Source organism: Manis javanica, chromosome X (assembly GCF_040802235.1).
Source record: "Manis javanica isolate MJ-LG chromosome X, MJ_LKY, whole genome shotgun sequence".
NCBI classification, from domain to species: Eukaryota; Metazoa; Chordata; class Mammalia; order Pholidota; family Manidae; genus Manis; species Manis javanica.
This window is the reverse complement of record NC_133174.1, coordinates 140,495,790-140,512,331: the sequence shown is the minus strand read 5'-3', so window position 1 is coordinate 140,512,331 and position 16,542 is coordinate 140,495,790. Positions and strand designations below refer to the sequence as shown.

The 16,542-nt window shown below is 52.8% G+C and overlaps 1 protein-coding gene across 3 annotated transcripts; it reads left to right on the top strand.

The window, feature by feature from the left end:
* The first annotated feature begins 327 nt into the window (after positions 1-327).
* Positions 328-15,699, top strand: G6PD (glucose-6-phosphate dehydrogenase). Of its 3 annotated transcripts, none has more exons than XM_017666407.3 (13): positions 328-505; positions 1,462-1,589; positions 10,921-10,958; positions 11,042-11,150; positions 11,706-11,923; positions 12,864-13,022; positions 13,141-13,266; positions 13,600-13,693; positions 14,041-14,227; positions 14,321-14,556; positions 14,628-14,704; positions 14,815-14,907; positions 14,998-15,699. In XM_017666407.3, the coding sequence occupies exons 1-13, from the start codon at positions 397-399 to the stop codon at positions 15,086-15,088; spliced, it is 1,665 nt and encodes a 554-aa protein (XP_017521896.2). In that variant the 5' UTR covers positions 328-396; the 3' UTR covers positions 15,089-15,699. The 3 variants fall into 3 exon arrangements, with proteins under 3 accessions (XP_017521896.2, XP_017521894.1, XP_017521895.1); XM_017666405.3 differs by lacking the exon at positions 328-505 and adding an exon at positions 561-807 and having other exon boundaries at positions 1,459-1,589; XM_017666406.3 differs by lacking the exon at positions 328-505 and adding an exon at positions 562-807.
* The last annotated feature ends 843 nt before the right edge of the window (positions 15,700-16,542 follow it).

Sequence of the window (16,542 nt, the reverse complement as noted above, 5' to 3'; positions counted from 1 at the left end):
GAGGTGCGAAGGAGGCTGCTCCAGGGAGGATCCGTTGCCTGCCAGCCGCTGTGCGCTTGCAGGACGCTGCCTAATGATGTGCACTACCCGCTACTTTTCTCCGGCGTCTCAACTCACACTCCCCCTTGTCTCTCGGGCACGGGCCTCCAGATTCCCGACTGCCCAGCCACCCCGCCCCTGTCGGAGGAGGTGCCACGATGAGACTGCCTAAATAGGGCCGGTTTGACCCAAGCCGTCGACCTGTCCGGGGAGGGACGGGATTGTAGAAGCCACGCCCATAAATGGGGTCGACGAGGCGTGGCCAAGCTGCCGGCGGAAGTAGGGCCCTCCGCGAGGGCGCCGGGCTGTCCGGGGCGGGCAAGAAACCTGGGCTGTAGGGGCAGAACCGGGCCGGTGATGGGGACGCGGGCGAACGGCGCGGAGCTGCACGCAGACCCGGGAGGCACTGGGAACGCGGTGCATCGACAGCTGGCACAAGCGGCTCGCGTCCGGGTAGCCGGCGCAGGTGCCCAAGGGGCGGGGCGGGATAAGGGGAGGTCCTTGCTCTGGGCGGAGAGTGGAGGTGGGAGGAGGAGCCAGAGGCAAACCTGGGATGCGTGCGCACCTGCTCCCGCCATCGCCCCGCCCAGCTCCCGCGGGGTGGGCCCCACGGAGGTCCCGCCCGCGCGCCTCGCCTGAGGCTGGTCAGCTCAGACCAATCGCCCGCCCCTGTCGCTTAAATGGGCCGGCGGGGAGCAGCTACCGGAAACAGCCGGGAACTACGGAGTTGTAACCGCGGCGGGCGGTGGCAGCGGCGGCAAGGCGCAGGTAAAGTAGTGGGCGGGTGCCGCGCCGGCAGAGAGCATGCTACGCTGCGAGGCTCTTTGATTTGCTGTGCTCAGGAGCGGGATAAAATCTCGAGAGGATCTTAGTCGATCCCACTGTCCCCTGCATTCCCCCCCCCATTGAATTCCTGGGGAGAACGAGACCCTGAGAGGGGCGGGAATTTGCCGCGACCTTCCTGCATGGCAAGAGGTGAGCTGGAGTTACATTCCATCAACTGCATGGTCTAACATGCTCCAGCTCATTATGGACTTTTCGCCTGAGTCCAAGGTGAGATGGTCCTAGGCAGGTCGTGCAATGTTGCAGTAGGGTCTTAGTTGGTCCCCCAGAATTGAGGCTCTAGCTGGAATTCAGTAATGCCTTGGGTAACTTTGTAAAGTACATGTGTGAAAGGCAACCTACAGAGTATGGCCGGAGCCCAGAAGCAATAGTTTCTAAGCCTCCATCACACACCCTGCCACACACCTCCCCGCGCTCGTCCCCTACTCTGCCCCCGCCGCCGTCGCTGCCATTCACAGAGAGTGGTTTCAGTAATCAGGTATCAGCCGGGTGAGAGCCCAAAGGAACCCTCAAGAAAGGGGCCGACTTCTCAATGCTCTTCTGTTCTCGTTCCTTGTCAACAAGCCTTTCTTCCAGCAGAGAGCATCATGGCAGAGCAGGTTGCCCTGAGCCGGACCCAGGTGTGTGGGATCCTGCGGGAAGAGCTGTGCCAGGGCGATGCCTTCCATCAGTCCGATACACATATTTTTATCATTATGGGTGCATCGGTGAGTATCCCCCAGAGCCCACATCTTAAAAACCATACTAGGATGTGACATTGCTTAAGGACCCTTCCACCTCCACCCTGACCCATTGTATAGCCAATGAAACTGCCATATTGCTCTGGTGGGGAAAGCCAGAGTAGAAGCAGAGACGCAGGTATAGCACATTGATAAAGCTGGAGACAGCAGAGGGCAGGTGGGTCCTAGTGGAGCCATGACCCCCAGACTAAAGCACCCTGCCTGTGTGTGGCGTAGAATGAGGTCTGCCAGGTGGCAGGATGTGCAGGAAGGCACTGGTGAGATGAGCTGCCAGGGTTTCATCTCAAAGTAAAAGTGGGTTCCTCTTTTTACTTTTAACTCTGGACATGACCGAGAAGCTGCTAACTGTCACATGAACATCTTTGCTCGTAGCTTATATAATCTTGAGCGTGAGTTCTGCTGAAACTGGTTAGTTCTTGACACAATAGGCATTGTCTCTGTGTGCCTTCCACAATCAAGGTTCCCTCAGCTCTGGACAAACTTGGTTCTTTGTTCACATATCATGGCAAGCTGCCACGCTTTGCAGAGCCTGTGTCCTGCCAGCTTTGTGATTCTAATCAGAACTTGGAAAAGGAGAGCCGGAGGTGGTGCAGGGGAGAAGGGCTCTGCCAGTGGGAGGGGAGGGAGGCCCATACCAAGTACTGTCCTCTGACTCCCCGTAACCCCAAGATTTGCGGGTACCCAGGAGGAGCACATGGGGAGCAGCCTTGGTCCCCGCCCTGGCCCTAGCGTGGTCCCCTTAGAAGAGCCATACCTGTGCTGGCCAAAAGCCCTAACAGCTGGGACTCTGACCATTAGGCCTTCATGCAACAAATAGGTCTGAAGGGAGAGTAACCCCAGTTTATGTCTCCTCCTTCCCCCATCCCCATATCAGCCTGCCCCAGGGCACTCCAACAGAGCATCCCAGGTCACCACAAATGGTTACGACTCCAGACTCCATGACACGTCTCATTGAGAACATCCAAGCTTGCGGGTGACCTGGGGCATAGTTCTTCTCTTCTGTGAACCTTAGTACTTCCATGTAGAACAGGGTTTTGGGAACAAGTGCCAAGGGTCCTCAGGCTCTGCTAAGCTGATTCTGTGTCTCTGTGTCTCCTCACTGTCTCTGCCTGTCGTCAGCTTAGGGTTGGGCAATTGTTTCTTTGCAACCTTCAGGTTCCCCTTTGCTCTCCTCTACTCTGGGAGCCATAACAGGAGGCTTCCACAGCAGAGCAGGGACGGGCCACTCCAGGAGGGTGGAGTGGGGCAGGACAAGGGGGCCTCCCCTCTCCTAGGCGGTGCGGCGGCCCCTGTGCTCAGGCAATGCGTAGAATGGCTCCAGCCACCTGGCTCCCAAGCCGCCTCCCTCTGCAGGACACAGGCAGGGTGTCACTGAGATTTTGCCCTCCCAGAAACTGCTGCTCTGGGAAACCAGCAAATCCTCTGTTCATTCGCCCAACAAATAGTGACTGAGTGCGTCATCTGCCATGCCCTGAGCACGGCCTCACCCTCCTCATGGGACCTGTGTGTGGAGGGGCCAGAACCTGAGATGGATTAGTAGCCCAAAAAGAGTCCAGAGTGGCACAGGTGACACAAACAGGCCCGTGTGTCCCCAGCCCCCACCCCAGCATATAGGTCCCATGAGGAGGGCCTGCAGAGCCGCACAAAGGGAAGAGCAGACACAGAGCCCTCGGTGGCTAGCTGGGCCCACGTGGCCATCCTCTGCCCCTTTCTCCTCCCTCACCTGCTTACCCAATCCTTGCCCACATGCCCAGCTTCCTTCCCGGGGGCGTCCTGATGCTGGCTCACAGAGTTACCCAACAGGCTCTGAGCCGCTCTCTGTTCCGTTGCTATTTGGTGCCTTCCCCCCAGCCAGGAAGGGAGTGGAGGTACTTAACTATCCCAGTCCGGAAAGCTCTGGAATGAGAGAAACCAGTTTCTCCTCAAGGCCAGCTTGGGGGAGGAGGCTGGGCCCAGCAGATCAAGTCCTCCCCCATCTGATAGGACCTCACGGCAGGGGATGGAGAGTGGGGTGGGGGTAACAGAGAGTGGCTCTGCTTGGGGAGGATTGTCTCCCTGCGGGGACCTCAGTCTCACCCCCACCCCTCCCCAAACCACAAGGGCCTTGGGCTGGATGGGTACTCAGGCCCCACCCCGATGTTGGCCCTGTGTAGGGATGACCTGGCAACCTCAGCCCCTCCTTCTCCTTGGGACATCTCTGGGCTGATAAGATTCTTGCTGTGTCATGATGATGGTGGCACTCCCCCAAAGGCCTGGTGATTCACAAGCCCCAAGGGGAGAGAGGGAGGCCCTTGTGTTACTTTAGCAGCTGAGCCTACCTCAGTAGCCCCTAGGTTCTCTCTCCCAGTGGCTGTGTGCCGGCTGGACCCCAGCCAGCACCCAGGGTGGAGCCCATGAGGCCCAGCACAATCTTGACTTGGGTGACCCTAGAGGGACTGGGATGGCCAAGCCCTGCTGGACCTCCAGCTGGCAGCCAACCTCTAGAGCTCTCGCCCTATGCACCAAAACGCTCATGTACAGACAACAGCAGTGGTTTGGGCTTATAAAACTGGGGACTGAGGTCAAACTTGGGCAACAACAGGCAAGTGGTAGGCCAGTCCCCTTGCCCCAGTGGACCAGATACTGGTGGCCGGAGATCTTAGTCAGGTCCTGCTCCTCCTACTAAGTCAACCACATGTCCCTAGGCATCTCCTTCCCCTGTGACCCTCAGCCCAAATGAGAGGCCTGGGAAAGATGAGAGGTCTTCAACCCTGTCTTACCAAGAGCGCCTGCAGCTGCCCCTGCCCGCCCTCCTGGCATGCTTAGACTCTGTTGATGTCTTCCTACCTATGCTCTCGTACAGGAGTCTGGCCCAGGCCCGCAGCAGGGAGGGCAGGCCACCCACAGCCCCAGGAGAGCAGCTTGTCCACTTCCCTATGGATGGGGGCAGTCATGAGGGCCCCTGCCCCCACTGTCCTGGGTCCTACCTGGCCTCTCCCTTGGGTGACTTGGAACCCTGCACACCGCCAGTTTCAGTAGCTGAGCTGAACAAGGCAAGCAGGCTCTAGCACTCGTTAATCCCAAGAGGAATAGCAAGAGTAAACAGCTTGGGGTGTGGATCACTGTGACTCAGCAGACGGGAGACCAGTCCCTTGCCACCACACCATTGCCCGATTCCTCTCAGCCTGCTGGAATTTGATCATGAGCAAACACAAGGAAACCTGCCACAAGGAAATCTGGGAGGTATTTACAGCCATGGTTCTGACTTTTCTCCTGGCAACTAGTCCCCAGAAAGGTGGTCCTCTGGGGAGTGCAGAGCCATCACTGAGCTAAGGTGACATGAACAGAGTATCCCTTCAGCCCCACTGATGGGAGAAGCCATAGGTGGGCACTGACGATTTGCTATGAGAAGTGTTGCAATGGGGGCCTGAGTGCCGAGGGGCATGGAGGGGAAGGTCACAGCTCAGGATGGGGGTCAGAACTAGACCTTGAAGGATCAGTGAGAGCAGCCGTCTGATGTGGCTGTCACAGTGGTTCACATGGAAGGTGGCAGTTATGATAGGGACCCACTCCAGAGCACTTGGGAGATAACGCAGGGAACTGTGGTTTGGAAAGCGGCCACACTGAGTGTTCAGGGGTCTCACTGAAGCCTGAAGATGGCCAGTACACAGTTGCCTGTTGGGGCTTGACACTCAGTGAGGTCTGGGGTGGAACGGTCGCTTAGAGTTGTCTGCATGCAGGTCCCCACCTAAAACCCTGGGTGAGGGTCTGGTCTCCCAGGGAGACTGGAGACAGCAAAAAAACAGGAAGAACCCAGCCTCCAAGGCTGCAGGCTTCCCTGAGTTCCCACAGAGCCTGCAGTCTCAGAGATGGCCGTACTCACCTCCCCAGAGTAGGGATTTCCCACCCAGTGCCTTTCTAACTGCCTCCGGGGGAGTTTTAACCAGGTTGGAATTGTTTGCTTCTGATCATTCAGCTTCTATTTTGCAATTGTTCATAGAGGTAAACTCATCTGGTGGTCAGTTGGTTCTAAAAGGTCATTTTGCATTGACTCTTCAGGTCCTTATCCCTGGAAGTCGGTTTTCCTGCCTGGGGCAAGTCCAGACCCACCCCAGCCTGGCATATTCCCTCCCCGCTGATTGGCAGCAAGTGGTAGAGCTTGCCCCAGGCCCATCCCACACTGTAATTATGTCCTGCACAGATGAAAGGGCTCTCTGCTCCGTTCTTCAGGATCTCATGCCCATTGCCCCTTCCTCTTCCTCCTGGAGTGGAGAATTCCTTGATCAGGCTACAAAACCAAAGCATGTTGGGGTGGCTGCAGCAACCGAACTGGAGCCTGGGGAGAGGTGACTTTGGGATTCTTTCTAGTGAGTCTTCTGTCAGATTTGTGAGATTCCCTGTATCGTTGCTTGAAGTTGCCATGTATTCACACCCTTGCTTTTATTTTGGAAAATTTCACACGTATGCAAAGGCAACAGACCAGCAAGGTCTGACCGCCATCTGGTTTCCCCACTCACCACCCTCTGCTGGATTATTGACGTTTTTCTCAGTCTTTTGTGTTTTCCCTTAGGCAAATTTTGTTACATATTGAAATGTCCACATCTCAACTATACAATTGGTTACATATCTTTAACACAATGTAGGATGTTTTTATCTCCCCAAACAGTTCTTAGATGGCCTTTCCAGTCAACCCAACCCCTGATCCAGGCAACACTGATGGCATTTCTATCACAATAGATTTAGTTTTTACTATTCTAGAGCATCACTTAAGGGAAGTCAGTATTCAGTCTTGGTCTGGGTTTGTGGCTCACCATAATGTTTTTTTGCCTGTGTTGGGTCGCTCACCAGCTCATTCCTTGATGTCACTGAGTACTATCCCACTGTAAGAACATACAGCTTGTCTGTACGCCTGGCGATTGGTTTGGGCGTCTGGGCTGTTCCAGCTTGGGGCTTCTGTGAATTAAGGCCGCATGCGCTCCATTTCTTCTCTAACACGGTGTTGTCTGTCCTTCAGGTCATACCATTCTAGTGAGTGTGAGGTGCTTTCTCTGGGATCTCATTATGGTTCATATCATGTTCTTCTGGCAACTGATGATCTTGAACACTTTTTCACTTATTTATTAGCCATTCATTTCTCTTCCTGCTCAAGCCAATTATTGGGTTGTTTTTGTTACAGGTGTGGTTTATATAGTCTGGATACAGAAACATTTGATGGATATTTTTTCCTAGTATGTGGCTTGTCTATTATCCTTCTAATGGTATCTTAATGATGAACAGGAGTTTTTAATTTTGAAAAAGACTTAATTTATTTCTTTTTCTGGTGTTGCTGTCTGTGTCCTAAGGAATCTTTCCCTATACCCATCTATTGATTTTTTTCTTACCTAGAAACCTTACTAAACTCTCGTTAATTATAATCATTTACCTGTAGCTTGGTTTGTTTTAATAGACAATCGTGTACAAATAAAGCTAGTTTAGTCTCTTCCTTTCAGACCCTTAACGCCGTTTTATGTTTTCCCGCCTCTAGTTGCTCCTAACTGTTTACAGGGGATTATTTCAACATTTCCCACTCCATGTGATGTTTGAGGGGTTTAAAGGTGTTCTTTGTCAAATTAAGGAAGTTCCCTTTTATTCCTAATCAGTTAAGAGTTCTTATGATAAATGTTGAGTTCTCTGGAAGGCTTTATCTATACCTGGTGAGTTTCACAAGTTTGCTAAATTTTTAAAAGTCAGTAGATAGGAGTAGACAAAGATTACTTAAGGCTTTTTCCTTAAGTCAGTTTTTGTGGTGAATTTCAGTGACTTTTTGTTTTTTAATATCGAACCAAACTTGTTTCTAGGATGACCCCAGCTTGGTTCTGACACGTTACATTGTTAACCATGCAAGATTGTTTCCTGCAGGATTTTTGTGTCTCCATCTGTGTACATGAATGAGACAGGTTTGGGGTTTTGGGGTTCCCATGTGCCTTTCTCATAGGTTTCAGTACCAGGGTTCTGCAGGCCCCATAAAGTGGCCTGGTAAGTGTTCCCCTTCTTTTGTTTGCAGGCAGAGTTTGCGTCAGAATGGAGTTCTCCCTCCCTACCATGTTGGTAGGACTCAAAGGTGAAGCTTTCTGTGCCAGGCTCAGGGCTGGGCTTTCTCGGTGGGCAGGTTGTGGCCCCAGTCTGATTTCCTTAATGACCATTGCCTAATCATGTCCCTCATTCCTTTTTGGTAGGTTGGATTTTTCTAGACATTTGGCCATTTCATTTACGTTGTCAGACATGAAGTAAGGTCGTTCTTGCAATCTTCTGTGTCTCCTGACTGTAATTTTGCCCCATCACCCTCCTAACTTGTGCCATTTTGAAGGCAGTCTTGCCAGAGGGTTGACTGTTCTTTTCAGTCTTTTTCAAACACCAGCTTTTGGTTTGGGTGATCTTTTCCTTTTAGTCGGTTTTCCATTTCATTAATTTTTTTTGGTATCATTAATATACAATTACATGAGCAACATTATAGTTACTAGACTCCCCCTCCTCCCCCCTCCCCCCCTATTATCAAGTCCCCACCACACACCCTATTACAGTCACTGTCCATCAGCATAGTAAGATGCTATAGACTTACTACCTGTCTTCTCTGTTATACTGCCTTCCCTGTGCCCCACACACACATTATACATGCTAATCATAAGGCCCCCTTTCTTTTTCCCCGCCCTTATCCCTCCCTTCCCACCCATCGTCCCCAGTCCCTTTCCCTTTGGTAACTGTTAGTCCATTCTTGGGTTCTGTGAGTCTGCTGCTGTTTTGTTCCTTCAGTTTTTGCTTTGTTCTTATATTCCACATATGAGTGAAATCATTTGGTACTTGTCTTTCTCCACCTGGCTTATTTCACTGAGCATAATACCCTCTAGCTCCATCCATGTGGTTGCAAATGGTAGGATTTGTTTTCTTATGGCTGAATAATATTCCATTGTGTATATGTACCACATCTTTATCCATTCATCTACTGATGGACCACTTAGGTTGCTTCCATTTCTTGGCTATTGTAAATAGTGCTGCGATAAACATAGGGGTGCATCTGTCTTTTTCAAACTGGGCTACTGCATTCTTTGGGTAAATTCCTAGAAGTGGAATTCCTAGGTCAAATGGTATTTCTATTTTTAGTTTTTTGAGGAACCTCCATATTGCTTTCCATAATGGTTGAACTAGTTTACATTCCCACCAGCAGTGTAGGAGGGCTCCCCTTTCTACGCATCTTGACCAGCATTTGTAGTTCTTAGTCTTTTGGATGCCCACCGTCCTTACTGGTGTGAGGTGATGTCTCATCGTGGTTTTAATTTGCATTTCCCTGATGATTAGTGACGTGGAGCATCTTTTCATGTGTCTGTTGGCCATCTGAATTTCTTCTTTGGTGAGGTGTTCAGATCCTCTGCCCATTTTTTAATTGGCTTATTTGCTTTTTGTTTGTTGAGGTGTGCAAGCTCTTTTTATAATTTGGATGTCAATCCCTTATCGGATCTGTCCTTTATGAATATATTCTCCCATACTGTAGGATACCTTTTTGTTCTACTAATGGTGTCCTTTGTTGTACAGAAGTTTTTTGGGTTGATATAGTCCCACTGGTTCATTTTTGCTTTTGTTTCCCTTCCCCGGGGAGATATATTCATGAAGATGTTGCTCATGTTTATGTCCAAGAGATTTTTGCCTGTTTTTTTCTAAGAGTTTTATGGTTTCATGACTTACATTCAGGTCTTGAGTTACTTTGTGTGTGGGGTTAGACAGTGATCCAGTGTCATTCTCTTGCATGTAGCTGTCCGGTTTTGCCAACACCAGTTGTTGAAGAGGCTGTCATTTCCCCATTCTATATCCATGGCTCCTTTATCATATTAATTGACTATATATGCTTGGGTTTATATCTGGGCTCTCTAGTCTGTTCCATTGGTCTGTGGCTCTGTTCTTGTGCCAGTACCAAATTGTCTGATTACTGTGGCTTTGTAGTAGAGCTTGAGGTCAGGGAGCATAATTCCCCCATCTTTATTCTTCCTTCTCAGGATTGCTTTGGCTATTTGGGGTCTTTTGTCATTCCATATGAATTTTAGAACTATTTGCTCTAGTTCATTCAAGAATGCTGTTGGTCTTTTGATAGGGATTGATTGCATTGAATCTGTAGATTGCTTTAGGCAGGATAGCCGTTTTGATGATATTAATTCTTCCTATCCATGAGCACAGGATGTTTTCCATTTATTGGTATCTAATTTCTCTCATGAGTATCTTATAGTTTTCGGAGTATAGGTCTTTCGCTTCCTTGGTTAGGTTTATTCCTAGGTATTTTATTATTTTTGATGCAATTGTGAATGGAATTGTTTTCTTGATTTCTGTTTCTTCTAGTTCATCTTTAGTGTATAGGAAAGCAACAGATTTCTGTGCATTAATTTTGTATCCCGCAACTTTGCTCAATTCAGATATTAGACCTAGTAGTTTTGGAGTGGATTCTTTAGGGTTTTTTATGTACAATATCATGTCATCTGCAAACAGGGACAGTTGACTTCTTCCTTGCCAATCTGGATGCCTTTTATTTCTTTGTGTTGGCTGATTGCCGTGGCTAGGACCTCCAGTACTATGTTGAATAACAGTAGGGAGAGTGAGCATCCTTGTCTTGTTCCCGATAATAAAGGAAAAGCTTCAGCTTCTTACTGTTCAGTATGATGTTGGCTGTGGGTTTGTCATATATGGCCTTTATTATGTTCAGGTACTTGCCCTCTATACCCATTTCATTTCATTAATTTTTAGTTTTCATCATTTTCTGCTTTATAATTTGGTTGGCTTTAAAATTCTACTGATTTTTTTCTAACTTCTTAATTTGAATGCTTAGTTCATGTTTTGAGCCATTTATTTTTTTGCTGACATCTCACAAGTTGTGTTTGGGCTACTTCCCTCACCACTTGGTTCTAGTGGACTGAAGTTTTCAGGTTTTCTTCTTTAACCCCTGAGCTGTTTAAAAGTGGGCTTTTCAGTTCGGAATTGGTTCTGCTTACTTGCACTACAACCAGAGACTGTGGGCTGTGTGGTTGCAGCGTGAGCAGGCTGGGCACAGTGCCTCCTGGCCAGCATGGTGTCCATTCCCCTCAAGGTAGCTCCTGCAATGTGCAGGCACCTAGGTATCATCAGCTCAGGGCCGGGGTCAAGGGCTAGTGCAGGCTCTTAATTCAAGTACCTGTGGCTACATGGGGGGCAGGACAGGTATGCTCGTGGCTAGTGGTAAGTGAGTGGCCAGGTCTTCAAGTAGGGCAATGATCTAGGTCGTGTCCCCATTTTCTTCTAATAACACCTGCTCCCTCTGCCACAGGGTGACCTGGCCAAGAAAAAGATCTACCCCACTATCTGGTAAGCTTGTCCCCCAACTTGCTCCCCTGCCACTCGACCTGCCGCCCCTCCCCATCCTGGCTACAACCATGATCTGCCCTCAGGTGGCTGTTCCGGGATGGCCTTCTGCCTGAAGATACCTTCATCGTGGGCTATGCCCGCTCCCACCTCACAGTGGCCGACATCCGCAAGCAGAGCGAGCCCTTCTTCAAAGTGAGTGGCTTCTGGGATCTGTGCAGGGAACAGCCCCCTAGCCCACTGTGTCCCAGGATGCCCTTCCCTCCACCTGCTCCCGCTCTGCTCCTCCTTCCCCCCGGCCCAGCCCTTCTCCCTGCACTGAAGAGAAGCAGGGCCATAATCAGAACCTCCTGGAGCCACCCCCTCACTTCTCAGCCAGCAGGAGAGCACTCTTCCTAGCACACCTCTGACCTTTTCACCAAGGAAATCCTACATATCTGTTTTCCCAACACACTATAGCTTGGTGTAGTGACTTTGGGGAGAGATGTTTTCCCAGTGTTTCTTCCAGGTCAGGGTTTCCTAAAGTTTGATTTGTGTCTTAGGACATGAGGTGTCCAGGGGTGACTGTGCCCATCATGAGCCCAGCCTAGGACTGCTGGGCCCCCATCTCCCACAGTGTCCATGCTGCTATGGCCTCCCCTGTGGGTGTGCAAAGCTGATGAGATGGGAGCGAACCCAGAATGGGGCTAGGATGGTTGACTTCTGAGGGCACTGGGGAAAGGCCAGCATCCCTGTGTCCATCTTTTCCAGGCCACGCCAGAGGAGAAGCCCAAGCTGGAGCAGTTCTTTGCCCGCAACTCCTATGTGGCTGGCCAGTATGATGACACGGCCTCATATAAGCGCCTCAACAGCCACATGAATGCTCTGCACCAGGGGCCACAGGCCAACCGCCTCTTCTACCTGGCCTTGCCCCCCACTGTCTATGAGGCTGTCACGAAGAACATCCACGACACCTGCATGAGCCAGGCGTAAGGCTTGGCTTTCACCCTGCCTTCCTGCCTGCTAGGCTTGCCCTGCCCTGGTCTGGCCCTCTCTAATCTAGGGCGTCTGAAAAAAATGGATGTCCCATTTGTTCTGTACGTGAATTAGCTCTCCAAGGAAGGGAATAGCCTATATATGGTAGCTTTCTAACAACTTTACTAAAAACGCTACCACTTAGGTTTACATTCCAAATCTTCAAGGAGACCGTCATGGTCCACGCGTTAGAAATCCAACTACCCCTGGCCGCAGTCCTCACCGGCACCACGAGATGGCAGTGTTGCTCCATGAACTCTCAGAGCCACTGGCTTGCTTTCTGGTTTTCCATTGTTTCCAAGGTGCCCTCCATGGCCGCCATGTGGCACTGTTGCTCCACAAACTCAGGCATTCCGTTCTTCCACCAAAGCTAAAGGCACCTCCATTTTACTTTGTTCTAGCTTTGAATGCTGAATGCCACGTTTACTCTGGTAATGGGGGGTAGTAGCAAAGAAAGGAACTTTTTCCCATCGTACAATTCAGGGAAATAGCTGTGCCTTTGATGTCCATCCTGTCTGCACATCCCTTCCCACCCCACCCTCCCAATGGCTCCCAGGCCACTCCTGACCTGCTGGGGACCCAGTGTGGGGCAGAAGGGGAACAGGGCCACCCAGAGCATGCTAGCAGTGTTTGTACCCCTTGGTGGTGGGTTAGATGGGAAAACTTCTGAGCACTGAGAGTTACAGAGAACTGGAGTCCTCTGGTGTGAAGGGGCTCTGTACCAAGGTGGGGAGAGGGCCAGCCCAGCGGAGCTCTCCTGGTCACCTGAGAATGCAGGGAAGTTCTGGAAGGTAGGCTCTGCCCGACTCCCTGAGAAGGGGGTGTGGGGGGGTGAGATTCTGGACCCTGTTCCTCAGGGAGGATGTGGAGTAATGTGGCTCTGGGCTCCCACAGAGGCTGGAACCGTGTCATTGTGGAGAAGCCCTTTGGAAGGGACCTGCAGAGCTCTGACCACCTCTCCAACCACATCTCCTCCCTGTTCCGTGAGGACCAGATCTACCGCATCGACCACTACCTGGGCAAGGAGATGGTCCAGAACCTCATGGTGCTGAGGTGTGGCCAGGGCCAGGCCAGAGCAACAGGGCTGGGGGGAAGGTGGGGATGCAGCCTGTCCTGCTGCTGCCCCCTCAGATGTGGCACCAGCCTCTGCCCTGACCTGCTCCACCCGCAGGTTTGCCAACAGGATCTTTGGCCCCATCTGGAACCGGGACAATGTCGCCTGTGTCATCGTCACCTTCAAGGAGCCCTTTGGCACTGAGGGCCGTGGGGGCTACTTTGATGAATTTGGGATCATCCGGTGAGAGCACAGCTCCCCTTCTGGGAGGTCGGCAGAGACGTGGAGCACAATCCCAGTACCCTGTGGAGTCACCCTTCCCTGCTCTGGAGGGCTCCTGAGGTTCAAAATCGGCAGTGGGAGCGTCTGAGCAGTCAGTAGTGGCTGGGAAGGGAGGGTTGCTGTCTCTTCCCTTGCCTTGAAGGGACCTCAAGGGGAATATAGTGGGGATCAGGGACCAAGTCTCTTAACCTGTGGCTAGAAAACCCTACTGGAGTTGTCGAGCCACCAGCTCCTTCCTGCTCCTTCCTCCCAACCGGAAGTCCCTGACCCAAGTTCCACCCACTCCCCCACCAGAGATGTGATGCAGAACCACTTGCTGCAGATGCTGTGTCTGGTGGCCATGGAGAAGCCTGCCTCCACCCACTCAGACGATGTCCGCGATGAGAAGGTGGGTGGAGGTGCGCCCTCCAGGTCCCCACCACCAGCCTGGTGGCCCACTCGGAGCATGAGGTGCCCTGGGCCAACAGTCAGAAGGCCAGGATGCTGTGTCCAGCGCTGACAGTGACTCCTCCGTAACCAGGAAAAGATCCATTACCTCTCTAGGCCTCACAAAAGCTGGGGATGGGCCCAGGTGCTCGTCAGCGGCTGTGGCTGTGCCTGGGCAGGACACGCAAAGCTAACCAGGCACCCCATCCTGGCACTCACCCAAAAAGCCCACCCTTCTTGGTCTGTCCTACCTGTGAGCTGCTCCACCGTGATATGCAAGGGGCCCCCTCTCCCCCACTTCCCTCCCAGGTCAAGGTGTTGAAGTGTATCTCAGAGGTGCAGGCAGACAACGTGGTTCTGGGCCAGTATGTGGGGAACCCCAACGGAGAGGGTGAGGCCACCAGAGGGTACCTGGATGACCCCACAGTGCCCCATGGCTCCACCACTGCCACCTTCGCAGCTGTTGTCCTCTATGTGGAGAACGAGAGGTGGGACGGTAGGTGACGCCTCCGGGCTGGCAAGGCCTCGTGGAGCCTTCTCCCCAGAGCCCCACCCACTCGTCCACACACAGTCCCTCTGACCCCCCCAGGAGTGCCATTTGTCCTGCGCTGTGGCAAAGCCCTGAACGAGCGCAAGGCCGAGGTGCGGCTGCAGTTCCGGGACGTGGCCGGGGACATCTTCCAGCAGCAGTGCAAGCGCAATGAGCTTGTGGTCCGCGTGCAGCCCGACGAGGCCGTGTACACCAAGATGATGACCAAGAAGCCCGGCATGTTCTTCAGTCCCGAGGAGTCCGAGCTGGACCTCACCTACGGCAGCAGATACAAGGTGGGCGCCAGCCCGGGTGGCGGGGGCTGCGCTGTGACGACGGCAGTGTCGCTGATCCCTGTCCCCCACAGAACGTGAAGCTCCCTGACGCGTATGAGCGCCTCATCCTCGATGTCTTCTGCGGCAGCCAGATGCATTTTGTGCGCAGGTGAGGGGCGCCCTGTGTGCAGTGGGAGCCGGGCTGGGCTCCAGACCCTAGGGAGCACCTCCTCCTCTCCCTGCCATCCCCGCCCCCAAAGCCACACTGTGTCCCCTCAGTGACGAGCTCCGGGAGGCCTGGCGGATCTTCACGCCACTGCTGCACAGGATTGAACGAGAGAAGCCCCAGCCCATCCCCTATGTTTATGGCAGGTGAGGGGCTGGGCACCAAGGGATGGACGGGGTGGGAGGCACACAAGCTCATGCTTCCTCATGTTTCCCTTCTGCCTGTCACTCTCCTAGCCGAGGCCCTGTGGAGGCGGATGAGCTGATGAAGAGAGTGGGCTTCCAGTACGAGGGCACCTACAAGTGGGTGAACCCCCACAAGCTCTGAGCCCTGTACCCCAGGCCCTCACCCCAACCAACCCCCTTGCCTCTGTCCTCCACCCTTTGCCATCTCCTAACCCCCCACTGGGAGGACTTCGGGACCATAGACCTCAGCCTCACATTCCTGGCCCTGGGCTGCCCTGGCTGCCCTGCTCTGCTGCTGCCCAGGCCAAGCACATTCCACAACCACTGAGCACTTGAGCCTCATGCTGTGACTCTTCCCAACCACGCAACTGAGCTCCAGTGGAAGGAAGAAGACTGTCCCCTCCATCTGTCCCAGGCTCCTTAGCCAAGGACAGGAGTTAGGGGTGACAAGAGAGGGGCAGTTGGTGGGTTTCAGCGGGCCAGTGGCTGACTCACACTCCACTGGCTGTGCACATGCATGCCAGCCTCAGTGCCACTTTACATTCCTGGTCACCCGCTGGAAGGGACCTCCAGGCTGCCCAGCAGCCCCCTATGCCTCAGGCCCCCTGAATGGCTCTCTGCCGTACTAGCTCTCCCTGCCACCCCAGCTCTACACTCCATGGCCCACCCTCCTCGCCTCACCACAGACAAAGCAGAAGCAGCAGGCAGGATGGCTGCCTCAGCCACCTGCCATTAAATCCACGAGCACACCCACCTGTCCCCTGCTTGTTTCCTTCCTGCCATTTGTCACCATGGAATAGGGGTCCTGCACCTAAGGCTGGCCCACCTGGTGAAGCACCTGTGACTGTCTGCCTTTCTGGGGACCCATCCTTCACCCCTGACCACATGTCCAGTCACCCCGAGTCCCCCTCACAGGATTTTTTCACAAGACCAGTTTGTAGTACAAGAACAGGTTGCATTTATTTCCACTTACCCAAATGCTTCCACTGCACTTGCTGTCCACGTGGGCCTCCTATGGTGTCTCTGCCCCAGCCAGGCCACTTCAGAAACTTGCTGAGGGCTGTTCACATACACTACTGCAGGAAGTATTTGGAAGGAGAGGCAATGGGAATTCTTGATTAGTGTCAGGGGCTCAGGGGGTGGGGCTAGTGTAGGATAGCAGCACCGTCTGGCTACTCCTTTGGCTGGGGACCTGAGGTCATGGAGTCCCTGCTCGTATTCCCTGGTGTGGCCATAACAGCACCCCACACCCCCACTCTGGTGTTGGCATGCTCATAGCTCTGGAGGCCAGAAGCCAGAAATCAAGAGGTCTGCACGGCTGCACACCCTTTGAAGGCTCCAGGAGAGGATTCATCCTTGTCTCTTCTAGCTTCTGGTGGCCAACATCCTTGGCCTTCCTTAGCTTGTAGACACGTCACTCTGGTGTCTGTCCCCATCTTCACACAGCCTTCTCCCTGTATGTGTCTGTCTCCTGTTTTTGCTTACAAGGACCCCAGTCATACTGGCTTGGGGGCCCACCTGCTCCAGTATGACCTCCCCCCAACTTACATCAATCACCTTGGCAAACGTCCTATTAACCAAGGAAGGCCATATTCT

Bases quoted from the DNA above. Each gene is read 5' to 3' on its own strand.
- G6PD (XM_017666407.3), top strand. From the start codon at position 397: ATGGGGACGCGGGCGAACGGCGCGGAGCTGCACGCAGACCCGGGAGGC. The intron at 13,694-14,040 runs GTGGGTGGAGGT...CTTCCCTCCCAG, and splicing joins ACGATGTCCGCGATGAGAAG to GTCAAGGTGTTGAAGTGTAT. The intron at 14,228-14,320 runs GTAGGTGACGCC...TGACCCCCCCAG, and splicing joins GGAGAACGAGAGGTGGGACG to GAGTGCCATTTGTCCTGCGC.